The sequence below is a fragment of the Staurois parvus genome, unplaced genomic scaffold (genome assembly GCF_062004578.1).
Source record: "Staurois parvus isolate SC_StPar_1 unplaced genomic scaffold, SC_StPar_1.0 ptg000096l, whole genome shotgun sequence".
NCBI lineage: Eukaryota > Metazoa > Chordata > Amphibia > Anura > Ranidae > Staurois > Staurois parvus.
The window spans coordinates 201,770-228,468 of NW_028317892.1; the positions used below are offsets into that span (position 1 = coordinate 201,770).

Consider the following 26,699-nt stretch of genomic DNA (forward strand, 5'->3'; position numbering starts at 1 on the left):
AGACACTGGGCTCTTGTAGCATTTTCCAAACCTGTCTGTACTGTGTGTTTGCCATAAAATGATTTTGGGTTGAAAGCTGTGGCACAGCCCCAGGTATGACCATATCTCTGAAAACTAACTTTGTGAGAAGGCTGTATAGACCAAATGCCTGGAGCCCATTTCATTATTAGCACCATTCGTGCACCATTTGCAGTTGGTGTATCATAAAACAGCACTGTTGCCATCTACTGGGTAGAGTGCTGTGCACTCTATGGTTTCTTTTCACTCAGCGTTGAAATCTAATTCTAAACACTGCTGAAACCAGATTTTTTTTTTCTTCCTCCGCGGAATCTTCTAACACTTCGCTCCACACTTTTCGGTCCAGGAATTGCCCAACTCTTCACTTTTGCATAAGAGTTATGGAGCTGATGTTGGCCTCAGAGGCAGTCCTAGTCAACACAGTATCCTGTCATTATGGAAAAAGTTGGTACAGTCCTTAGACAGGCCAACACCAGAGTAGGGGATGCCAGATTTGAACATTTAGGTTAACCACAGAATAGACCGATTTGTCGCCAGGTACAGGAATCTTAAGTCAGCAGTGGATGCTCTTGTGGCTCTGTGGGATCAGCTACCAGCATGTCTCTCACAGAGGAAATGGGTACAAGGAGTCCATGCAGACTTCATGCAAATAGTGTCCTGGCCAGGATTCCATCTGATGACTCTAGGCAAGTGTGCTAACCAATGAGCCACTGTGCTGCACTAATCAGACTCTTCTACTCGTCTGGATCATCTGTCCTGGGGACCAGTTTACTATCCTGCTTCACGATCGTTGGCCTTAATAACATGTCCTGAGGGACAGAGGCATCACTGAATTGGTGATTTACACAATGCTAAAAGCTTGGAAGACAACTTCCAAAGAGGTCTACAATAACACATGGACTGATGTTGGACTCCGTTATGTATTTAGGGAAAGGGTGGGGAGACAACTGTAATTTTTTCTTTTACTTTAATGCATAGAATGCATTAAGGTAAAAAAAGATTTGCCTTTACAACCGGTATAAGGATCAAGTTCCACTCCTTTTCTGTCAATGTGCACTCTGCTAGGTCTAAGTTTGCTTCTTGGGCTTTTTTTGCGTTAAGCGGTTGCTTTTCAGATTTACAAAATTGCCACCTGGTCTTATGTACGCATGTTCTCCAAGTTTTATTGGTGGATATCAAGGCCTCTTCTGTTGCCAGTTTTGGGTATCAGGTCCTTCAAATAGTCCTTTGACCTGCAGGCAGTCCCCAGTTGTGTTGATTATTTTTGTTCGCCTGTTAGTATTTTGTTGCTATTTCCCACCCATCAATTTTCTCAATGAACACTAAAGAAAATGGGATTTTTGTACGTACCATGAAATCCATTTTGTGATGTTCATTGAGGGAACAGATCCCACCCTTGCCATTGCCTTGCTATTGGAACTGCTTTTCCACCAAACTATGGCATGCTGGCAGAAGGAGGGTTTTACCAAGCTTGCACTGTCTGTTTGCAAGTATCCAAATGCTTTCGCTGTTGCTTAACAAGAATATTCAAAATCATAGATACAATGTTTACTGTATATTTTAAAGTAAAATTCATTTTTTAACACCTCAAAACTGAAAAATATATTAGGAAATTCATCTGGCTATAGATTCCGTTGAAAATAAAATATTCTTTGCAAAACAATATTGGCAAGAAAGCCAGCCACCAAATCAACAGACCCATAGTGGAAATTTAAAAATTGCTCTCGTCCATAGGGGATATACAGGTACAAGGGCTGAACTGGCTAAAGGTGTATTTTTAGACTTTGAGAGATATCATTGTATGCAGCATGCTGGTAAATTGTAAACTACTTTCATTTATAATGTTTTTTGATTATCCCCGGTTATTTTCTTCTCCTCACATTAGATATGGGACCACCACACCATCACCAAGGGCACAGAATGCCACATCCTGGCATGAATGAACATCCGCCTTGGGGAGGTCCTCAACACCAAGATTTCGGCCCTCCACCACATGGGTTTAATGGTCAGCCACCTCATATGCGTAGACAAGGGCCTCCACACGTCAACCATGATGACCCCAGTCTTGTTCCGAATGTTCCTTACTTTGACCTCCCTGCAGGGCTTATGGCGCCATTGGTTAAAGTAGGTACTATTTGCTTGTGGTATGCTCACAGACGCAACTGTTGTTAAAAACATTTTGCAGATTCTATGTTAAAATGTGGATCAGATGGATTTAGAGGGAATTTGTCAGCAACCTAAACACATGGCTCATGACCTTCTGATGGCAGTTGTCATCTCCAAGTTCTGAACTGTATACTCATTCAGTGGTTTAATTCACATTGGTGTAGAATAGGCACAGCCTAACTGTCCCCCAAGCTGACATGCTGCCCTTCAGACAGATAATGGCTTATCTTGATAAAAGACATCTGAAACTTTTTTTTTGGCTTTGTCTTTTAAGAACCACTTGACTACTTCAGTCTTTTCAGTACCACTTGGCTACTTGAGTACCACAAGTGGGGCCCTGCTGGGGTCAGGGTTTTTGTGCATAACTGCCCTGTGTGTGTATACTCCAGGACCAGGTATGGATACCACAGACAGCGTGGTGAATATTTGTTTTTAAAAAGATGCTTTTGTTCCACTGGACAGTTTGGAAATACCGAGTTCTAATTTAATGCTGGGGGGTTAATGGATAGATCGTCATTCTTAGTAGTTCTTGTGGCACCTTCATGTCATGGAGGTGCATAACTAAGCAAAGTTTGAGGAAAAACAGCTGTAGTTAATCAGCTATATTGATAACCTGTCTCTCCAGTTAAATGAATTTAGATAACATTAACTTATTGTGTTTAGTGACTTCAGAAGAGGTTTCTTACTTAAACCTGTATCCTAGTCTTTTAAAAACTAGTTTGCCCCTCAGTACAGTACAGTTTTTGCATCCAACTACAGTATATGTAATATTAGATTGCTTAGGGGACCAAATGATAACCTGGAAAACTGAAATAATGCTGACTTGTGGGAACATTTTAAATTGCATTTGTTTCGTGTGTCTGTTTCCTTTGTTATGTGATAAAATTACTGTGTGCGTATTACTAATATCTTTGTTATATGCAGCTGGAAGATCATGAGTACAAACCTCTTGACCCCAAAGATATCCGCCTCCCTCCTCCAATGCCACCTAGTGAAAGACTTTTGGCTGCTGTTGAGGCGTTTTATAGCCCTCCATCACATGATAGACCCCGGAACAGGTCAGTTTTAGCTCTAAAGTTCAACTATGTACTCGAGATGACCTTTTAAAACTTAAAAGACCATCTATCTTTTAAGACCATGAAACATCCTTAACTAGGGTGTAACTTGTAACATTGCGCCAAGCAGTACTAATAAAATAACCATTTTACGTTATGCTAAAATATAGGATGTTTCATATGCTTCTTTATTTGCTAAGGCAGGTTAAGTGCAGCAACTTGCTGAGGTATCAGAATTCATCTTTTCTGCCATACCTTTAGTAAATTGAATTATTTCACAAGACATTAAACTTTACTGAACATTATTAAATCTACCTGTTGCATTCATTTTTGAAAAGGGTTTTTAAAAATCGTAATGAAGCGTAAGCCACAGGAAACTCAATTCAAGACCATGGTAGGAGTTAGAACATGTACCAAACTTGGTTTTGAGATTTCTTGCAATGCTTTTGGCATGAATGTGTTTGACTGGTATAAGGGATTGATTTTCTACCCACCGACAGTGATATTAAGCAGTGTAGAGCCAACAGGTTTCTGAGAGCCTGTGAGCTATGTGAAATAATAGAAGTGCATAAAGAAAAATCTTCACTGAGAGAAACGTGGAAGTTGCAAATACTAAGCACCTTCTGAAAACCATAGATGCCTGACACTGTAAGGATTTTTGAGTCAAGGCACAATCAGCAGTAAGTACATAAACACTTTTACAGTTTTCTTTGTAAGCAAAAAAAAAAAAAAGACCATTCAGATGCTAAGCTGAAGTTTAGTATATACAGAGCATTCATAAGGTATTCATTAGGTATGCACTGGTACAGAGTAGTTTCGTGAGTTTTTGTGAAAATACTCCAGATTCCTGAAAACCTATACTTTACGGACGATTTGTATCAGTATGAAATATATGGACGCAAATTGCACCGCAAAGAATAGCTTGCGATTTGAACAGGAATGTGGTGCAATCCTGTCCAAATTGCATGCGGTTTCCCCCCCGCTTGTCATACCCTGAGTTCACACAGGAGCGGTGTAGGAAACGTCCCTGCACCAATCCTATGCTGATAGAGGAGAGAAAGCCATAGGGATTTAAAATCCCCAGCTTTTACTAATATAAGTGCAGGGAAGACCGTTTGGGATAGATGGCTTTGGATTGGTCAGCACTATCATGAGGATCAAGGAAGAAAGGCCTTAGTAAGAGAAGTGAGCAAGAACCCAATGAGCCGACTGAGCTCCAGAGATCCCGTGTGAAGATGGGACAAAATTCCAGAAGGACAACCATCTCTGCAGCCCTCCACCGATTTGTCATTATGGGGTACTGAGTGTAGGTTAGAGAGAAAAAAAAATAATTTAAACAATTGTAATATCGGGCTGCAACATAACTAAATAGAAAAAAGTGAAGGGGGGTCTAAATACTATAGGAATGCACTGTATACATTTTTTGGGGGATACAGCATTAAACACATTAGGTATGTGCTTCTAAAAATCATCCCTGCAGTGTCTCCTTCACAGGTGTCTTTCTTCTAGCAGCTGCTACAGAGGGAAGTTGCACCACTCGGCTACCACTTTCTGCCCTCTCAGCCATGTACAGAACTCAATACTACACACATCTATCGCATTCTCTAAATGAGTGGAAGAGATCCCATTCAATGGTTCTTCCTCTTTTCACAGAATGAGATGCTGTGTGATTTCCATGTATGAACAAACCAAATTGATGGTGATAGGGAATACAGAAATTAAGCTACCAGTGCTGGGCCTGGTAGCCAAGAATGATCTATAAAATCATTGTCATTGCTTCACCCTGTATTAATGTTTATTGTGAGTGACTTTAAACAGTTTATAAACTTACACCTAAAAAAAATCCAATGCAATTGATCAGAAACAATTATAGTTCTTGTTTACACTCTGTTTGCATACTGTGGTTTTCAGTAACAAAGTGGGAGCCTTGGATAATATGCAAGGCTGTTTAGCTGTTCCTGTGGAAGTGGTTGTAAAAATTTAATTTTTTCTGCAATGTATCTCCTTGAGGTTGTTTCATTCAGCTTGACTGAATCCTTGTGTTTTTTCACATGTGCAGTGAAGGGTGGGAGCAGAATGGCCTTTATGAATTTTTCAGAGCAAAGATGAGGGCCCGTCGACGAAAAGGCCAGGACAAGAGAAGCAGGTGAGGATAGGTTCTTCCAGCTGGATATATACAGATATGCTGGTATATCACCAGCTTTTGGTGAGTGTGTATTTTGATGGGGTGTTAAAGCACTGGATATCACATTGGTGAAGGAAAATTTCATGACTTCATTTATTGAGGATCATATTTGATAATATATGGAGTTTTTTTAATAGACTTCATGAGGATTCATTAGATTTTTATGTATTGAATATTTTTGCACATTTATGGTGGTGGATTAATAATAATAATAATAATAATAATAATAATTTTTTATTTATTTACATTTATTTATACTTATTTTGATACAAGGGTTGCGCTATTATTTGTGGTACATTTATTTATCACAATTTGATTATAAGTTACAGTGGATATATAGTAGCAGCACCCATTCTAGTGTATTTTGCTATCATACTTCTAAGTACATAGGCACAATGATTTAATCTGATGGTGTTTTTGGAGTGATCTAATTTATACACAATTTAAGGGTTTATTCATAAGTTTTATTTATATATATATATATATATATATATATATATAAAATTCATAAGAATTACTCTGATGATTCTAAGCAAAGTAACCTATTCATTCTGGTTACATGGACAAAGCAGTCTGCAGTATCTGTTTTTCTATTGGATTATTGGTCACCTATCAAATTGTTAGAGTATCAGTTTATGATGCAATTATAAGAAATGTAAGGTTATTGATGACGGTTATGTCTACACATCCCTGTTAAAATGTCAGGTTTCTGTGATGTAAAAAAAATGAGACAAAGATAAATAATTTTAGAATTTTTTTCCACCTTTTAATGTGACCTATAAACTGTACAACTTAATTGAAAAACAAACTGAATCTTTGGGGGGGTGGGGTAAACATAACAAAACTTAAATAATGTGGTTCGATAAGTGTGCACACCCTCATAACTGGGGATGTAGCTGTGTTCAGAATTAAGCAATCACATTTAAAATCATGTTAAATAGGAGTTAGTACACACCTGCTATCATTTAAAGTGCCTCGGATTAACCCCAAATAAAGTTAAACTGTTCTAGTAGGTCTTTCCTGACATTTTCTTAGTCGCATCCTACAGCAAAAACCATGGTCCGCAGAGAGCTTTTAAAGCATCATAGGGTTCTCATTGTTAAAAGGTATCTGTCAGGAGAAGGGTACAAAAGAATTTCCAAGGCATTAGATATACTGTGGAACGCAGTGAAGACCGTTATCATCAAGTGGAGAAAATATGGCGCAACAGTGAGATTACCAAGAACTGGACGACCCTCCACAATTGATGAAAAGACGATAAGAAAACTGATCTGGGAGGCTGCCAAGAGGCCTACAGCAACATTAAAGGAGCTGCAGAATATCTGGCAAATATTGGCTGTGTGTTACATGTGACAACAATCTCCAGTATTCTTCATATGTCTGGGCTATTGGAGTGGCAAGACGTAAGCCTTTTCTTACGCAGAAAAACATCCAAGCCCGGCTAAGTATTGCAAAAACACATCTGAAGTCTCCCAAAAGCATGTGGGAAAATATATTGTGGTCTGATGAAACCAAGGTTGAACTTTTTGGTCATAATTCCAAAAGATATGTTTGGCGCTAAAACAACACTGCACATCACCAAAAGAACCCCATACCTACAGTGAAGCATGGTGGTGGCAGCATCATGCTTTGGGGCTGTTTTTCTTCAGCTGGAACTGGGGCCTTAGTCAAGGTAGAGGGAATTATAAACCGTTCCAAATACCAGTCAATATTGGCACAAAACCTTCAGGCTTCTGCTAGAAAGCTGAACATGAAGATGAAGTTCATCTTGCAGCATGACAACAACTCAAAGCATACATCCAAATCAACAAAGGAATGGCTTCACCAGAAGAAGATTAAACTTTTGGAATGACCCAGCCTGAGCCCAGACCTGAATCCGATCGAAAATCTGTGGGGTGATCTGAAGAGGGCTGAGTTGTACAGTTTTTATAGGTTACATTAAAGGTGGAAAAAGTTCTGAAATTAATTATCTTTGTCTAATTTTTTCACAGAAACCTGACATTTTAACAGGGGTGTGTAGACTTTTTATATCCACTGTAGATTACACGAACAGGCCTGTAATATGATGGAAGGCATTGGAAGATGTGGGTCCTTTTGGTTGGAATCACGCAGAGTTGGATTATTTTTGACACCGGAAAACAAAAAACTAGTGACCCACTCCCAGAATACCTCCACCTTTTCGCTACTAAAAATAGTTTAGCCTATTTTTTTCTAGGAATTATTAGTCGTGCCTTTCCTGCTTCCAGAAGCTGTTTTGTGAGCACCAAGGCTTTACCGATTATCCTGAGCTAAGTTGTCCCCACCATGCAGTCTCACATGTCCAATCCCAGACACATGGGGATCAGTTCCACTGCACAAAGTCCCTCCAGTTCACAATCACTAATAGTTCCAGGACAGCCTGCAATGCTTCTCTGAAGGCCTGGAACTTTGTCCTTGGAGTCCTTCTTTACCTCCATCAAGCATTGCCTACTCCTCAGTCCTATTCCAGTAGGATTTCACCACAGGCCACATTTCATGTGCCAAATTGCAACCTTGTATGCGGACTCTGACGAACCTTTAACTGATCTGCCTGTGACTTTAGTGGCTTGTTGGTATTCTGGTGCGGAGGCTCTATCTAATGAAAAATCTTAAAAATCATTGTTGGATGATGTTGTCGTTTTTGAAGAGTTGCAAGCAACCTCCAATACTTCATGCTTAGAAAGACAATTTTGGCTTAAAACCTACCCTGTTGCCAAATCCTTTTCGGTGTTTTCAGAGTGAACGAACATTTGTTAACCTTTGCGGTAACTTGGACCGACAGCATTTCAGATGCCTGCATATGGGAGTTGGTATCTAGGGTGTGCAAGTTAGAGTTTTTTCCTCCTCACTAATTCATGTCTTCCAGTTTGCTTGTGTTAGCAGATATCTCTGCAACTATAGTAGGTTTTTTGGATCAAGCAGGAATTGCCCCAATTCCCACAACAGGTTTTTCAGGGGTTTTATGCCAACCTTTACATTTCTCCCACACCCAACCAGGGCATCCACCCAAGCTTAGATCTCAAGACACTAAATTTCTTTATTTAGGCTAAGAAATTCTGCATGTAATCCACCAGGTCTGTCGTAGCCTCACTCAAATCAGGGAGAGTTTCACTCTTCTTTGATTCCCCAGCACTTTCAGAACTAAAGATCTGTATAAAGGAATCAGGACCTCCTTCCTCCTGCTGGTGACCCCTCTAGTGATGCATCCTAGAATTCTATTCGCTTTCCCCACTGCCTGGCCACACTGCTCATTTTGCATTCATCTGAAATAAGTACCCCCAAGTCCTTTTCCTCTGAAGGGCTGGCCAACAATGTACCCCCAATATTGTACTCTCTCAAGGGATTCTTTTTCCCTAGGTGCATTATTTTACATTTATATACATTGAACTGCAATTTCCACTTATTTTACCAATCTTCCAGCAATGCCAAATCATGTTCCATGTTACAAATACCTCCAGGGATATCCACCTTATTGCACACCTTTGTGTCATCAGCAAAAAGACATACCTTACCCAACAAACCTTTAGTTATATCACTTACATATAGATTAAGTAGAACAGGACCTAGTACAGAGCCTTGTGGTACACCACTAGTGACTGGTCTCCATTTACAACCACACTCTGGTATCTATCCTTTTAGCCAGCTACATATTTATTATTATTGTTATGATTTATTGATTATCCACTAAACCACTCAAGGGCTAAGTCCTAGCTGGTACAATTTTTGTATTGGGTCATTATGTGGAACTGTATCAAATGCCTTGCTGAAATCAAGATATCCTATGTCCACAGCACCTCCCTGGTCCTAAACATTGGTAATATAGTAAAAAAAATCCAGTCAGATTAGTCTGACATGATCTGCCCTCAGTAATGCCATGCTGCTTTGGATCCAGCAAGTTGTGTGTTTTTAAGTGATCAATGCTCCTTCTTTTCAGGAGTGATTCCATTAACTAGACTACAACCAATGTTAGACTCACTGGCCTGTAATTGCCAGCTTCTACCTTGCTGCCCTTCTTGTGGATAGGTACAATATTAGCTGTCCGCCAGTCATGGGGAACGTCTCCTGTTAGAGATTGAATAAAAAAATCAGTTAATGGTCCAACAACTGTACCTTGAAGTTCTGTTAGAACTCTGGGATGAATACCATCATGACCTATTTCTTTATTAATCTTTAACCGAGCCAGTTCCTCTGCTACCTCTGTCTCCGGAAATCCTAAAAATGATCCATCATTACTAGAATGACTTCCCAACCTATTATTGTTAGTATAATTTTTTTCTGAGAAGTTTGAACAGAAGTATTTAAGTGGTTTGTTACATCCAGTTCTCCCTCAACACCAGTGTTGTGCCCAGTTTTCATTTTAGTGATCCCATTGTATTTTTTTCTTTCTATCACTAATGTACCTAAAAAAGGTTTTATCTCCTTTAAAAGATTTAGCAATTTCCTCCTATTTCTGTGCTTTGGCAGTGCTGATAATGTGTTTGGCCTCCTTTTTGTCTATTATCTGTCAGCGTCACCTCCTGTTTCCTTGAATCTCCTATATGCTGATTTTTTTTTTCCTTTACTGTCCTACTTATCTCTTTAGTGAACCATATTGGTATTTTTCTTCCGTTTTATTCTTACTAACTTGGCTGACATATAATCTAGTTGCCTCCAGGATGGTAGACTTTAACAGTGACCACTGATTGCTTATTCCTGTCTTTTTACTCCAATCTTTCAATTCCTTTTTTAGAAATTCATCCCTTTCAGCAAAATTTGTCTTTTTGAAATCCAAAACTTTTTTTTTTTTTCTGTATATGATTTTTCAGTTCTTATTTTAATATCAAACCAAAGACATTGGTGATCACTAAAACCCAAATTTTCTCAGCATTACTTCAACATTAAACAGTCGATCCCCATTTATCAGTACCAGGTCTAGAATATGATCACTTAGGATTGGACTTTTTACTGTTTTAGAGAAGCCCATTCAGTGTTCCATTACATCCCTGTTCCTGCTTGTAATAGCAGTTTGAGAATTCTAGTTAATGTCAGGCATGTTGAAGTCACTTATAAGCAAAACCTCTCCCTCTATTGCCATTTGTGTTATCTTGTCAATCAACAATTATCATTATCTTCAGTCTGACCAGGGGGTCTGTATATTACACCAATTCTAAGGGAAGATCCATCTCTAGTTGGAAGGTAGACCCAGAGGGTTTCGACTATTTCATTTATTTTTTTAATTAATGTTAGTCTTATGCTATTTTTTAACATGTATAGCAACTCCACCTCCCCTCTTCCCTTCTCTCTTTCCTAGTGTATACCCTGGTATAGTTATTACCCAGTCATTTGAATCCTTGAACCACATCTCTGTAATTGCAACAAGGTCCAAGTTGTCCCTTGACATAAGAGCTGTTGGCTCACACAGCTGGTTGCCTAAACTACAAGCATTAGTGCACATGACATGACAAACACCGCTATCTACTGCTTTATTTATACCACCAGAAACTTTAAATGAAGTGAACACCCCATCATTCCAGTCCTTAGCAACACAAATCCTTCAAATTTGTTTCAATCTGCTGGGGACAGAAATGATCCTCAACAATTAAATTTCTGCCCCCATTTCTCAGTTTAAATGCATGTCCAAAAAAAATCCTAAATTCCATACTAAGAAGCTCAGCGCCCTTGTGTGAGGGATGCAGACCATCTCTTTTGTACAGCTCAATGTCAGACCACCTGATAGCATAATGACTAGCATAACCAAAACCGTCAGCTTTGCACCAATCCTTTAATCAAACATTGACCTCTGCTATACAAAGTACTTTCTTTTGTTGTCCATTATGAACAGCTAAGACCTCCAAAAATGTAATTGTACACCCTAACTGTTGAAGATCCTGTCCCAATACTGAAAATCCTTCTGTACAGAACACACATCATTCTGGGACAAATCATTTGTACTCAGGTGCACGACAACATCAACATTGCACTCTTCACTAGCTTTTTTGACAATTTTTAAAATACTCCTAACAGTAGCACCAGGTAAACATCTAACTTCCTTTGACACTTCCACATGATTTCCTAAAGAAACGCCTCTTACAACTGCATCACCAACAAGAAGATGGCTTCTGCTTTTAGGATCCTTTTCCACAAAACTTGTCTGGAATAGAATCTCAGATAAAACAGTTTCTTTTGGCAAAGCAATATTTTTCTCAGGGTCCTGCTTCCTATGCTCACAATCAGCTAAGTTTGCAACATTTGTATCTGCTTCTAGCTCAGAAAGAACACTATAGTTGTACGCAGTGTCACACCAAATGCTACATGTTTATGGTCTACAGGTCTCACTCTTCCTGACCCAACAGTTGTCCACACTGCCCTTCTCCTGCGCAGTCCTTGAGTAAGAGGTAGCTTTTTGCAGGGCAGCTCAACAGAACAAGTTTGCTTAGGCAGCCTCCTGATCTCAGACTACAGGGCACTAACCAATGAATTTAGACAAGCAATGTCATCATGTAGGCTCCTCATCAGACCCCAGCAGTATAAGTTCTGAGCGATATGATTGCCCTACGATGCTGTACATCCTGACTGCAAGTTGATCTTATCAGGATTGAGTCGGACAAACGCCACAGCAGTGGCATAGATCAACCTTTGGGGAGGAACCAGAAGTCTTGTCGCAGCAAGAGCAGTAGAAAGGATTCTGTCCTGAGCAGAGCTTCACATTTCAGCCCTGTCTACTGTTTTACATATCATGACAGAAGCAGTCTGATCTACAGTCAGGTCCATAAATATTGGGACATCAACACAATTCTAACAATTATGGCTCTATACACCACCTCAATGGATTTGAAATGAAACGAACAAGACGTGCTTTAACTGCAGACTGTCAGCTTTAATTTGAGGGTATTTACATCCAAATCAGGTGAACGATGTAGGAATTACTACAGTTTGCATATGTGCCTCCTACTTGTTAAGGGACCAAAAGTAAAGAATAATAATCATAAATCAAACTTTCATTTTTAATACTTGGTTGCAAATCCTTTGCAGTCAATTACAGCCTGAAGTCTGGAACGCATAGACATCACCAGACGCTGGGTTTCATTCCTGGTGATGCTCTGATAGGCCTCTACTGCAACTGTCTTCAGTTCCTGCTTGTTCTTGAGGCATTTTCCCTTCAGTTTTGTCTTCAGCAAGTGAAATGCATGCTCAATCGGATTCAGGTCAGGTGATTGACTTGGCCATTGCATAACATTCCACTTCTTTCCCTTAAAAAACTCTTTGGTTGCTTTTGCAGTATGCTTTGGGTCATTGTCCATCTGCACTGTGAAGCGGCGTCCAATGAGTTGTGAAGCATTTGGCTGAATATGAGCAGATAATATTGCCCGAAACACATCAGAATTCATCCTGCTGCTTTTGTCAGCAGTCACATCATCAATAAATACAAGAGAACCAGTTCCATTGGCAGCCATACATGCCCACGCCATGACACTACCACCACCATGCTTCACTGATGAGGTGGTATGCTTAGGATCATGAGCAGTTCCTTTCCTTCTCCATACTCTTCTCTTCCCATCACTCTGGTACAAGTTGATCTTGGTCTCATCTGTCCATAGGATGTTGTTCCAGAACTGTGAAGGCTTATTTAGATGTCGTTTGGCAAACTCTAATCTGGCCTTCCTGTTTTTGTGGCTCACCAATGGTTTACATCTTGTGGTGAACCCTCTGTATTCACTCTGGTGAAGTCTTCTCTTGATTGTTGACTTTGACACACATACACCTACCTCCTGGAGAGTGTTCTTGATCTGGCCAACTGTCGTGAAGGGTGTTTTCTTCACCAGGGAAAGAATTCTTCGGTCATCCACCACAGTTGTTTTCCGTGGTCTTCCGGGTCTTTTGGTGTTGCTGAACTTACCGGTGCGTTCCTTCTTTTTACAAATGTTCCAAACAGTTGTTTTGGCCACGCCTACTGTTTTTGCTATCTCTCTGATGGGTTTGTTTTGTTTTTTCAGCCTAATGATGGCTTGCTTCACTGATAGTGACAGCTCTTTGGATCTTATCTTGAGAGTTGACAGCAACAGATTCCAAATGCAAATAGCACACTTGAAATGAACTCTGGACCTTTTATCTGCTCATTGTAATTGGGATAATGAGGGAATAACACACACCTGGCCATGGAACAGCTGAGAAGCCAATTGTCCCATTACTTTCGGTCCCTTAACAAGTGGGAGGCACATATGCAAACTGTTGTAATTCCTTCATCGTTCACCTGATTTGGATGTAAATACCCTCAAATTAAAGCTGACAGTCTGCAGTTAAAGCACATCTTGTTCGTTTCATTTCAAATCCATTGTGGTGGTGTATAGAGCCAAAAATGTTAGAATTGTGTCGACGTCCCAATATTTATGGACCTGACTGTATATGCCTTTCCCCAACCCCCCCGAAACTCCTTCTGTGGCTGCTCCAAAGGATTGAGATGGAGGGTTTTCCGGTGATCTTCATAGTTCTGAGCTGGCCCTGGTACATGTATTACATCAGCCTGATCAGACTCCTGGCAGATGCTCCATGGACCTTCCAAATCAACAGTATCTTCTGTCACAAAGACTGGTTTACCATCCTGCTTTATGGTCATTGGCTTTAATGCCTTGGCTGTAGAAGCCCAGGTATTGATGAGTAGGGAACAGTCACCAAAGATCCATTATCTCCTGCGCTCACAGACTCAGATCAAACGGGCATTAGTAACAAACAGCGTGTTCATCTGCTGGTGATCAGAGGTTGTGCTGCTCTATCATGAATCTGGGGAAACTTGATAAAACTGTAGAAGAGGATGAAACAGCGCACAAACCTTGCGCATTACCTCAATAAATAGTGACCAATTTTATTTTATTTAGGAAATATACTCACAAAAGTGGCGGTAAAACAATACTCATTTTTATATATATTTTTTCTGTGTGTGTTTTTTGACATTATTATTATACGTATTGCCATTTTTATGAGTATTTTTATGTGTATTGTTATGCTCATCTACAGTATCACCACCTGTTATACCATTTTGAATATTCATAATTCCTGTAATATTTTGAGGGGAACTTGTATTTGTTTTTTTGATCAGCTCTGATGAAGAAGGGAGCACCCTTTCGAAACGCATTAGCTTTTATCCCCCCCCCTTTGGATTTACCTCTAACCCTGTGTGGATTTTGGTTAACTTATGCCTGTTTTACCATCACTTTTGTGAGTATATTTCCTAAATAAAATAAAATTAGTCACTATTTATTGAGGTAATGCGCAAGGTTTGTGCCCTCTTTCTTTCATCCTCTTCTACTATTGATGAGTAGGGGCCTTTTCAAGTCAGTGATACCTTTATGATGCTAAAACTGAGAGGTTTACTTTCTGTAAGGTTTACCATTGTACTTGGAAGACGTACTTCATTTTGTGTGAGGAAAGATATTTTTCATCCAAAAAAATATGTTGGGCAAATTAGGCCAGGATCAGCATTTGGCCCTGAATACCAACAAGGGTCAAATATTGGTGCTTGTGGTCATGTTCCATACACTGCTAGCCCCCCATTCTTTAATACCTTTGTATAGAGTACCTTTCGTGTGTTACCCTGGACGCTCAGCTATCACTCCAAGGGATTTTATTCTGGTTCTCTCAGCACTTCAAAAATAGCCCTTTGAACTTTCCAGGAATTTTCCCCATTCCAGACTTGCTTACAAGGTTGTGTTCAGTGTATATTTTTTTCCTAGTGGTGTGTCAGCCTTTCACCTCAACCAGGACATAGTACTTCCGTCCCTCTGTCCGGCCCCAGTACATCAGAAGGAAATTTCCCTTCATTATCTGAATTTACACAGATCAGCCAAAAAATTATGACCACTTGTAAAGTGAATAACCATTTATATCTTCTTACAGTGGCACCTGATAATGGGTAGGATATATTAGGCAGCAGTTGAACATGTCCCTGTAGTTGATGTGCTGAAAGCCACAAAAAAGGGCAAGCATAAGGATTTGAGGGACTTTGACAAGGGCCTAGTTGTAATGGCTAGACTGCTTGTCAGAACAACTCCAAAACTGTGGGTCTTGTGGGATGTTCCCAGACTGCAGAGGTAAGGACCTACCACAAGTGGTCCAGGGAAGGAAAACTGATGACTTGGTTATGGGCAGTCAAGACTCATCGATGCACGTGGCTAGTGAAGGCCAGCCCGGGTAGTCTGATCCAGTAGAATATCTTTTTCAGCTCAAATTGCTGAAAAGTTAATACTGGTTCTGATAGGTGTCAGAACACAAATGTAGTTGCAGACTGGTCAGGGTGCCCATGCTGACCCTGGTGCACAGCCAAAAGCACCTAGGGTGTGTGCATGAGAAATGACAAACGGCACAATGAAAGAAGGTGTTGGCAGCCATGGGTAGATAATTGTTTGCCACAGAACTTTGATCAGTTCTTGCTGGAACCTTGACCCAGACTCATTAATATGCCCAGTGGCTTCTTTAGTCAACAGCTGGCCCATTGTGGCTACCACTGGATCCCCTTTTCCCCGTATCTCCCCTTCTCTTCTCTTTGTTTTTATCCCTATTGCCTACTATCTTGCCTTGTGTAAGTTGGATAAATTGTTTTGCATTTTTAGTACTGTGGCTCATTTAAGTGAAGTTACCCCCTGCAAGTTGGGGTTCTCAACACAGGATGTGTGTGGTTGTATTTTGCATTCAGCTCTGCTCTCTTTGGCACTTTAGTGCTGTTTTTGTTTGTTAATTTTTATTCATATTCATTATTTATAATGTTTTTGTATAGCTCTACCAGTTGAATGGCAAACTAATACTGTTATGTTCAGTTCCTTATACTCAAAATATTGAACAAGAAAGAAGGTGTCCTGGTCTGATGGCTTCAAGAATGGTTTTAGGATTGAGTCTGAGGTGTTGACTTGACCTCCAAATTCTCCAGCTCTCAATCCAGTGGAGCATGGAATATGCTGGAATAACATGTTTGATTCATGGAGGCCCCACCGTGCAACTTACAGGACTTAAAGGATCTGTTGCTAACGACTTGGTGCCAGATACCACAGCATGCCTCCAGAGGACTAGTGGAGTCTATGCCTTAGGTTATGGTGGGTGGTCATAATGTTATGGCTGATTGGTGTAGATCAAGCAGTGTGCAGTCACTGCTTTCTATTAGACTCTCCCTCTCCTTGTCTTTCCTGATGGTCCCCACAAAGGAGAACCAGCTTCTCATTCAGAATTTCTCCTTGGCTCAGGCAGATCATCATGTAAGTTTATTGTCTTATGGCAGCCAAATTAGGATGGCACCAACTTTATATTTTATTAAATTTCCTTATTCACATAGCATAGCTTTACAAAAAAAAAAAATCTTAATTTCACTTTCCCTTTTTTTAGATGCTCTATTGTGGACCGGCAAGGCAAAATCTCTGTTGGGAGTTGACTGGACAGCTGTGTTTCCTATAATTAATCCTGTCTGTATTGTGAAGGCAGCTATTCACTGTCATTAGTGTCTAGATGTGAACACTGCCTGTCCTAAGGGTTCACTTTTGTGAAAGCACCCTGCCTGCGATTACATGCGGGGTTCCCGCGATTAGCTGCGAGTAGGCAGCCCCTTTGAAAGCAGAGTTTGCACCTAATCATGCCAACTCGCAGGTAGTCTCTCAAGCAGTGATCACGTGTGACCTGATTACTTGCATGTGATTGCTGCATGAGTGATTACATACAAGTGGGCATGATAAGCTGCAAGAGCCGGCAGCCTCCGATTGTTTTTAATGGGGCTGCCTACACGCAGCTAACCGCGGGAAACCCCTGATGTAATCACAGTCAGGGTGTGTTCCCAAGTGTGAATGCACCCTTAAGGCAGTCCATAGATGTTTCAATTTTCTTTCCTTTCACCACAAGTGGAACAGGAACTGACTGTGTTGATGGGGGAATGCCTCCCGTAATGCTATTGTATTCTGCGGGCGGGGGGTATGGGGTGCCTTCCCACCCGGCAGAACACAATGATTACTTATAGCGGATTTAACTGCTGGCAGTAATCACATGTAAAAATCCGACAGGCTGATTGTACCCAAATCAATCGGTGGATCGACTTGGGTACAATTAGTCTGCCCATACATGGATCAAACCATGGCTCAAAATTTGGTTCCATGTATGGCCGGCTTAAGGGTTAGTGGCTGGGCTTTTTCCATTGTCTCTTAATGAGAATATGTTTGGTACTGACTCACTGTTCTAAAAACCTTAAAGTCAGGCAATGACACTTTGTCCTGAGAAACATCTAAAAGGGTAGGAAATGTTTTTTAAAAACATTTTTTTCTAGGAATTCTGTGTGAACAGGAACATATAGCAAGTATAGTGGGGTTTTCTCAAATGTGAGTGCAAGTGGAAATATTCTTTAAGGCTCGGGTTCCACCCTTTTCCTAATAAAACGCCTGTTACAAATGCGCTGTTTCCCCAATCGATTTTAAGTGATGACCTTACATTAAAGTGTGAATAGAAGTCACAATGTTACAAAACTAAATATAATTAACAACCCCTTTTCCAGTCAAGGCACGCGCTACTAGATCTGTGAGTGCTTCTTAGACTTTTTGGCATCAGGCAACTGCTTCCCAAACTTGAAAGGCTTTCACCTGAGCTTCTGTTCACATGTCCTCAAAGTTTTCCATTTGGATGATGCCAGGTTTGGATGTAAGGCTCATCTCTTTGAGCTTGCGGGCAAGCTCAAGTTTTATGTTTTTTGTTGTTTGTTTGTTTTTTTGTGGGCTGCTTAGTGTTCTGTTGCCATTGGCCACCCCTCAGTTGGACTGCTTTTTGATTTCCCTATAGTCTCTTGAGTCCTGTTCTCCTCCGTAAATGAGAAAGAATATTATATTTTGAGCTTACCTAAGATCTTCTTTTCTTGGAATCCATTGAGGGACAGATAAATCCCCCCCCCCCCCCTCGTGTTATGGTCTTGCTCTTGGTACTGCTTTTCTACAAACTGAGGTATTCTGGGAGTGGAAGGGGTTATACCAGGCTTGTTACTGTTATGGGGTTTTTGTTTTCCCCAAATCCTGCTAAAGGCAGCGATATAACCTAATAATCTTTGAATCCTGTGTCCCTCAACTGTAAGAAAAAGGTTTATTATTATGTACAGAAATCAAGATTTTTTTGCTTTATCATCAGATATATACTAGATAGTAACACTTTTTTTTTTAGCAAGTTATGTATATTCAGTACCTTTTACCTGTACAGCGTAAAAAGAAAAGTATGAAAGTGCTGCACTGCCACACAGTAGGAGCTTGATTCAGACTTTATTATTGATGCAGTTTTCTGTTAGTCATATGGCTATGTGTAATTAGTATTCCAGACTTGTTCTGATAATGGAAACTTTTATATTTTAGATTGTGTTGAAGCTAGATTTCATTTTTATTCTAGCGTTTGATTGATGTTATAAAATTTTATTGTTTTCAGCCGTACGTCGAGGTCTAAAAGCCGCTCAAAAAGTCGGGGCCGGTCTTCTTCACGCTCACACTCAAGATCTTCTAAGTCTTCTCGCTCCTATTCTGAATCTCGGTCACGATCTCATTCTCGATCCAGATCATATTCTCACTCCAGGTCTAGGTGAAGTAAACGTAATTTCCTATGCCTGTAATTTTTCTACAGTTTTACTGTTTATTTGTGCCACATGTACCTTGCTGACTGCGTACACATTTTAGGCTATTTAGATGGGTTTTTAGAACTGACAGTTGACAAAATCAACCAATATATGCCACATTTCAAAAGTAGAGGTGCGTCTCAATAAATTAGAAAACCATCAAAAAGTTAATTTTATTCAGTAATTAAATTAAAAAAGTGAAATTCATAATATATAGATTCGTTACACACAGAGTGATACATTTCAAGCATTTTTTATTTTTAATTTTGATGGTTATGACTTACAGCTACTGAAAACGCAAAATTCAGTATCTCAGAAAATTAGAATACTGTGAAAAAGTTCAATATTGTAGACTCATTGTGCAACACTCTAATCAGCTAATTAACTCAATACATCTGTAAAGGTTTCCTGAGCCTTTAAATGGTCTCTCAGTGTGTTACACAATCATGGGGAAAACTGTTGACTTGACAGTTGTCCAGAAGACAGTCATTGACACCCTCCACAAGGAAGGTAAGTCACAAAAGGTCATTGCTAAAGAAGCTGGCTGTTCACAAGAGTGCTGTATCCAAGCATATTAATGGAAAGTTGAGTGGAATGAAAAAGCATGGTAGAAAAAGGTGCAAAAGCAACGGGATAACTGAAGCCTTGAGTGGATTGTTAAGCAAAGGCCATCGAGAATTTGGGGGGAAATTCACAAGGAGTGGTCTACAGATGGTGTCAGTGCTTCAGGAGCCACCACACACAGACTTATCCAGGACATGGGCTGCAAGTGTTGCATTTCTTGTGTCAAGCCACTCCTAAACCAGAGACAAACGTCAGAAACATCTTACCTGGGCTAAGGAGAAAAAGGACTGCACTGTTGCTCAGTGGTCCTAAGTCCTCTTTTCGGATGAAAGTAAATTTTGCATTTGATTAGGAAATCAAGGTCCCAGAGTCTGGAGGAAGAGTGGAGAGGCACAGAATCCAAGTTGCATGAGGTCCAGTGTGAAGGTTCCACAGCCAGTGATGATTTGGGGAGCCATGTCATCTGCTGAGGTTGATCCTTTGTGTTTTTATGAAGTCCGAAGTCAGCACAGCCTTCTACCCGGAAATTCTAGAGCACTTCATTATTCCCTCTGCTGACCAGCTTTATGGAGATGCTGAATTTATTTTCAAGCAAGACTTGGCACCTGCCCACAATGCTAAAAGTACCAATACCTGGTTTAGTGATCTGAAGTTGCTATCAAAGCAACCTGGGCTTCCATAACACCTCAGAAGGGCTGATTGCCTCAATGCCACGCCGCATTGATGCAGTAATTCATGCAAATGGAGCCCAAACCAAGTATTGAGTGCATACTATACTGTACATGGACATACTTTTCTGTAGGCCAAGATTTCTATATTCAGAATCCTTTTACTTTTTTGGTCTTATGTAATATTCTAATTTTCTAAGTTACTGAATTTTGGGTTTTCAATAGCTGTAAGCCATAATCATCAAAATTAAAAAACAAATGCTTGAAATATATCACTCTGTGCGTAATGTGTGTGTATATATATATGTGTGTGTGTGTATATATGTATGTATATATATATATATATATATATAGTTTCACTTCTTGAATTGAATTACTGAAATACATTGTTTTTTTTGATGATATTCTAATTTATTTAGATGCACCTGTATCTTATGAAAAAGGCACTCATAAAAAAAATTGCGAATATTGAGTGGTAACTATAGGTCTGACTCAGTATGGGGTTATTCTGTACAGCTGCTGACATGAGACAGGCTTTTCTACTCCAGCTGTGGCTGCTGTAAAAAATAAATAAATAAAACTGTACAGACATTGAAGACCTTTCATTTTGATTTGCCTGGAATGTACTTAGCTGACTTAAACTGAAGGTTCAGTTGAGCTTGAGCAATTTGAAAACCCAGACTCTGAAATGTTTTCGTGGCTATGCAGTATTCTGCATGGTTGGTAGATAATTCATCTGCATACATTTAGCATTTTAAATAATGCTTAGCCCATGCAAAGCAAGAATGAGTTTGCGGAATGCAGTTGTTTGTAAACTAAGTTTATTGTTTGAAAGAATAATGCCTGTTAGGTTCTTTAGCTATATTATTGTGAACCCTTCTTGTTCCCTTCTTTACTCCTCAGTCCTTAATTGATAACTAGTTCTTTGTTGCTGGTGTGTATATTCTCTTTACCTTTTGTGTTGTTTGCTCTGTGATTATCATCTTAAACCAGCTGAAGAAAGGCTAATAACTTTTCTAATATGGCTCTGCTTTTTTTAGGAGTAGAAGCAGGTCTCGGTCATCACAAAGTCGATCAAGGTCAAGATCAAGATCGAGATCAAAATCTTTCTCACCTGGAAGACGGCGCAGATCTAGATCTCGCAGTGCTACTCCTCCGTAAGTGAATAGTAAACCAAATGGTTTGGCAGTTTAAATTCTTTCTTCTTTTTAGTAAGACTAACCCAATTGGACTCTACATTTTCATCATTCCAATTACTGTGTGCCAGCTATAAAGGCACATTTATGTTTAGCCTTTTATGGTCATGAATGTCATTGGAAATTGCCCACTAGCAACCAGTCATCTACCATGTATCAGCTTACTTGTAGCCCCTACAAAATAATGAACACAGCAACGTTTGGATCTATTGCAAAAACTGTAATCTTGTTTTATAAAGAAACCTCTATGTCCAATATAAATGTATCATTTCTGTCGGTGTGATTCACAGATCCAAGTAAAGGGTGGTCTTTTATCTACAGCTGGCCTGCATTTCTAATCACCGCAGCATGCACTATTTAGGGCTTTAACATATTCTGTTCACTTAAAACTTATCTCCAGGTTTCCTGTCACTTTGAACCAGCTTGGTCCAAAAAAACTTTTTAAACACACTATTTCCTTCACTAAGTACTGCATTGGCTCTAAGCGCTGTATGAACTTTATGTAATTTTAGTTCAAGCAGTATACCGTGCTGGGTTCTGCCTGTTAGGCAGAACCTTCCTGTCTCACACTCGGAACAATGCAGAGTCGGCCTGAGTGGCTCACAGCCATTCATAGGTAGCTGTGTCTTCTGTGAATGAATACAAAGCTTCCCCTGATTGGCAGAGTCGTAGATCGTGACAGCCCACCTTAGCTAATCAGAGGAAGTTTTGTATTCATTCACATAATACAAAGCTGCCTCTGAGTAGCTGGCACCTTGATATACATGGACACTAAACAATTTGTTTTATATTCTTTATGTTCACAAGGAATGGCAACAAACAACCACTCCCCTGCAATGTAGCCATGGAGAAATTTCCATTTTTTTTATCGAATAATCCTCCTCCTAATAGTAAAATTGTACTTTTATCACACAAAAAAAAAAAAAGTTCTCCCAGAGTTATCCCAACCCAGGAAAAAAAGCCTATACAACTACTCCCAAGAACTATTGGCTTCAAGTCAATCACTATGTTTATCCTGGAGAACATTCAAAGCTATGGTTTACCTTGAAATAATGCTTCGGCTTTTTCCCCATTTTTACATAATCCCCACATCAATCATACCTCATAACCTAAGCTCTTCCTTTTGCTACCTGAAATGTGGGTACTTTAGACACAGACTTGTTTTATGCCTTCTTGGTGTGTCCCAAGGTTAGAGATGTAAAATTTCTGGACACTTTAAAGCCATGGGACAAAAACCTTTTTCCCCTGTTTTCTTGGGGAAAAAAATGGAAATTTTTTGAAAAAGTAAAGAAATCATTGTGTTTTACTTATTGAAAGTAATTTTATTACACTAAGAACGTGAAATACAATGTATATAAAAGTATTATGCTTGAAATAAAATTACAGCTTATTCAGGAAATAAACTCAGCTTGCTTTTTAAAATTTGTGATGATCCAGAAGCAGCAGAAAGAGTGTTTCTGGAATGAACTCTGGAGGAAAAAGCTACTTGCAATTTCATTATGGTCCTCCTTTTAATTCCATGAAGTATTCTATAAAGTCTTTAGGGCACCTCCGGCTTGCCAGGATGTGTTTTGTCATCCTTGTAGCATTTGGCAAAGAATATTTATTCTCACAAGATTTGCAAATTGCATCTTTGCTCTCAGTCGATATTCCACTATAGAAACTCCTAGATGTTGGTCTCACCATTTTCACTGAGAGGAGGAAAAGAAAAACATTACTGACCAGACTATAGGTAAACATTATGCTGTGATGGTGGAGAACATTAAAAGGAATCATTTAAAGCAGGACTGTCAAACTGGCGGTCCTCCAGCTGTTGCGAAACCTCCCATCATGCCCCTGCCTTTGGCAGTCATGCTTGTAACTGTCAATCTTGCAGTGCGTCATGGGACTTGTTGTTTGGCAACAGCTGGATGGCCACCAGTTTGACAACTGTGGTTTAAAGTTTATAAAGATAAACTAATTTGTCTGACAAATGTACCATCTTACCTGTCAATTAAGGCCTGAGAGGACAGAAACTATCATCTACTGTATCCCAACAATCACTCAGCTCTAGGAGGTTCAAGATGGAGACCACAAGCAAACTAAACTGGTGCATTTTCCCTGCGCTGCCCCCTAGTGGCAAAAATGCATATTTCTATTGTCCTGAGAACTGCATTGAGAAGTACAGTGTTACTTGAATTATATTCCAGGATTTGCTTGTCTTCAGCTGAGAACTAGCAATAATTTAAGACTTTACATAAAGTCACAGAAATCTTTTTTTTTTTTTAAGGTCTTCATGTTATATAGGTTGAATACCATGTCCTAGATCTGTTATTTATCATTGTAAAAGCACATAATTCCACACTACTTCTTGTTCCTGGTTTCCCAATTATTCAGTTTTTTTTCCAGGCTTTCTCATTTCTACCCAAGATTAAATGAATTTGGATCACATTAGTACACTATGCTACCATACACCTTAAAGTATGTGTGAACCCTTACCTTGTAAAACAACTCATTTAATTTAAAATAGAAGTGACAGGCAAACATTTGTGTATGTGTGATCATATTATCCCTGTTCTTAGCTGCATAAAGGGTTTAAAGAGGTGTGGGTGGAGAAACTGCAATACACTGATCTTCCCAGTGAATGGCTATGCAGAGAGTGTGTCAGCTCAAGTCTGACCATTGGAGGACAGGCAGGCTGTTATTCCAGCACAGCCATAAAAAAGACCATACTGGGAAAGATGTGCTTCTATCCCCAGCCTGTTCAGTTTGAAATAGGAAAGCAGGAGGCTGACAGGATCGCCAGGTATTTCACACAAAGTAAGCAATGCAAAGAGAACAGGATACTTTTTAACACAAGCACATGGTAAAACACACATCACACAAGTCAGGAATATGAAATGTTTGGGTAATATTTACTTTAACTCTTGAATTGGCTCTTTTTGGGCCTGATAACATTCAAGGTATTAATATTTCAACAATAGTTCACCATCATATTTCTCGTAGCAAGGAAAGCCATTCTACGTAAGTGCTTCTACTGTGAACCCCCCTACCGCTCAGCTTCCAGATAAGCTAGCGTATGTTTTTTCACTTGGAATGAGTTGAGACCTCGTTCCAGAAGGAAAAATGGGTCCAAAAATGTTTTGATGTCTGGGAATTTTTCATCCAAACCTTGCCTACTATTACCACAAGTACAATATTTCCAATGCACGCAGTGGTATCAAAGTAGACTAGTAGCTGATGACCCTCTACCTTGCACCTTAACTTTGCTTTTTATCCTGTTCAGCAAGAACAAGGGGCACCCCTCCAATTGGTAGATAATAGATAGACTGCCGTTTATCCATTTACTGCTCAGTGTTTATCTTTAGACCCAGTACTGCTAATCCAACCACAATCTATACTGAACAATGAATAATGCTATTTTTATATTCTTTTCTCCATTGTCAACTGCATTCTCACATTAAAAACAAAAAATATTTTATGGTGTTTCATTTGGGTTTTTTGTTTTATTTTTTTGTAGTTCTTCTTCGGGTTTGGGTTCCACGTCAGCAGGAAATACACCAAGCATCCGTCTTGGGGAGGAGAACAAGGGGCACCAAATGCTAGTAAAAATGGGTGAGTGTTTTGTATCTGCTTTGCCTTTTATCATCCAGGCACATGGAGTATTTATCTATTGTTGCTCTTAAATCTTTAGCTGTCACAACAAAAAAGTGTGATGTTTAGGCATGCAGAACAGAGGGCAGTATGACATAGGCATGTAGCATGCACCTGTCTAGCTTTACCTTTAAATGTTTTTTGTTTTTTTTGTTGAACACACTAGTGTATAGATACCTTTTGTATGTTGTCCTAACTTCATATATCGCCAGTAATACTCTTTTAAACTTAGGAAACTTAGTGGTTCTAAAGGCAGAAAGTTTTTGTTTTTTACCTTAATGTATTTTCTGCATTTATGTAAAAACCTTCTGCATGCAGCTTTCCCCGCCAGCTTCCCCCATCCTTCTACATACCTGAGCCCGATCTTAAACCAGCGATGTCCACGAGAGCAGATGCTCTCTCTCTCTCCTCATTGGCTCATAGACTGCAATGGGAGACATTAACTCCCGCTGCTGTCAGTCACAGCCAGTAAGGAAGAGGCTGGGGCCGAGAACCGCTCATGAACACTCAGAGCTGGCTTGGGAGCAAGCATGCATACGTGACCCATAGCAAGCAGCTTGCTGTTGAGGTACTCGGCGAGGGGGGGGGGTGCCAGGAGCGCTATCGGGGGACCCGAGAAGAGGAGAATCGGGGATGCTCTGTTCAAAACCATTGAACAAAGTAGGCAAGTATGACATATTTGTTATTTTTAAAAATAAAATTTAAATTCTTACAATCAATGTAAGTAAAAAAAAATTGAGAGCGGACCTGTGCTTTATAAATGCAAGGTAAAGCAACAGTTTCACATTAACAGCACCCCCACCAATAACACATACTTGCCTTCACTCCCCTGTGGTCTCTGGGACTGAATAAAAGTACTCATTACTACAAGGAAATTTGTAGGATTGAACTGACTCCCCTCATTTCCTCATGTCAACTCAGGTACTCATCACAGTCCTATAAGGCAAAGAGAAAGTCCTAAGTCCTGTGTTAGGTCTACAGGGCTAATGCATTTATTTTTCAAGTAGAGCCGCAGGGCAATGAATGTAAGTTATAAGTGCGCTGTTGTTGGGGTGTCATAGAAGTAAAGCTTATCTGATCTGCATTTTAAAGTTTGATACCAGATTTTACCTGAAAATAAACATGATTCCATAGCCTGTTTAGCACTTTGTAAATATGTTCTCTAAAAGCTCATTTGTATGTTAAACAGTGGATTCAATTCCCACTGGAAAGGGTTTCTGCCCGACTGTTTAGCAACTGAGCTTTGGGGATATTGCCTAGGGGGAAAGCGAATTTCAAAGACTTAAAGGAGCTGGCCATAGATTCTTACTGAGTAGTAAGATATATATCACACCAGCACTACTCTTGCTGGCAACAACTTGCCAGCCACAGGATCATTATGCAGGAGCAAATACTTGTCCAGACGAGCAAGTTGTTGCTGAGGAAAAGTTACTGTTCACTCATCCTGTCAGAGAGGGAATGACACATTTAACCAACTGAATATTTACTCTGCTCTCCATATAAAGATCATGTCGCGGATAAATGTTGTAAGAGGGATTGCTAGGATGATATGGCCCTAAAGCACACTCTGAGCAGAAAAGAGAAACATGCAAATATTTTCATACTATA

At 39.8% G+C, this 26,699-nt stretch overlaps 1 protein-coding gene across 3 annotated transcripts in view; it reads left to right on the top strand.

Annotated features, from left to right (window-relative positions):
* CHERP (calcium homeostasis endoplasmic reticulum protein) overlaps positions 1-26,699 on the top strand; it is a 73,259-nt gene that overhangs the window by 40,021 nt on the left and 6,539 nt on the right. For all 3 annotated transcript variants that reach the window (XM_089670778.1, XM_089670781.1, XM_089670780.1), the window contains exons 11-16: positions 1,904-2,142; positions 3,109-3,242; positions 5,299-5,385; positions 18,847-18,996; positions 21,303-21,419; positions 24,958-25,052. In XM_089670778.1, the coding sequence (XP_089526904.1) occupies positions 1,904-2,142; positions 3,109-3,242; positions 5,299-5,385; positions 18,847-18,996; positions 21,303-21,419; positions 24,958-25,052 (822 nt within the window). The remainder of the gene's footprint in view (positions 1-1,903; positions 2,143-3,108; positions 3,243-5,298; positions 5,386-18,846; positions 18,997-21,302; positions 21,420-24,957; positions 25,053-26,699) is intronic.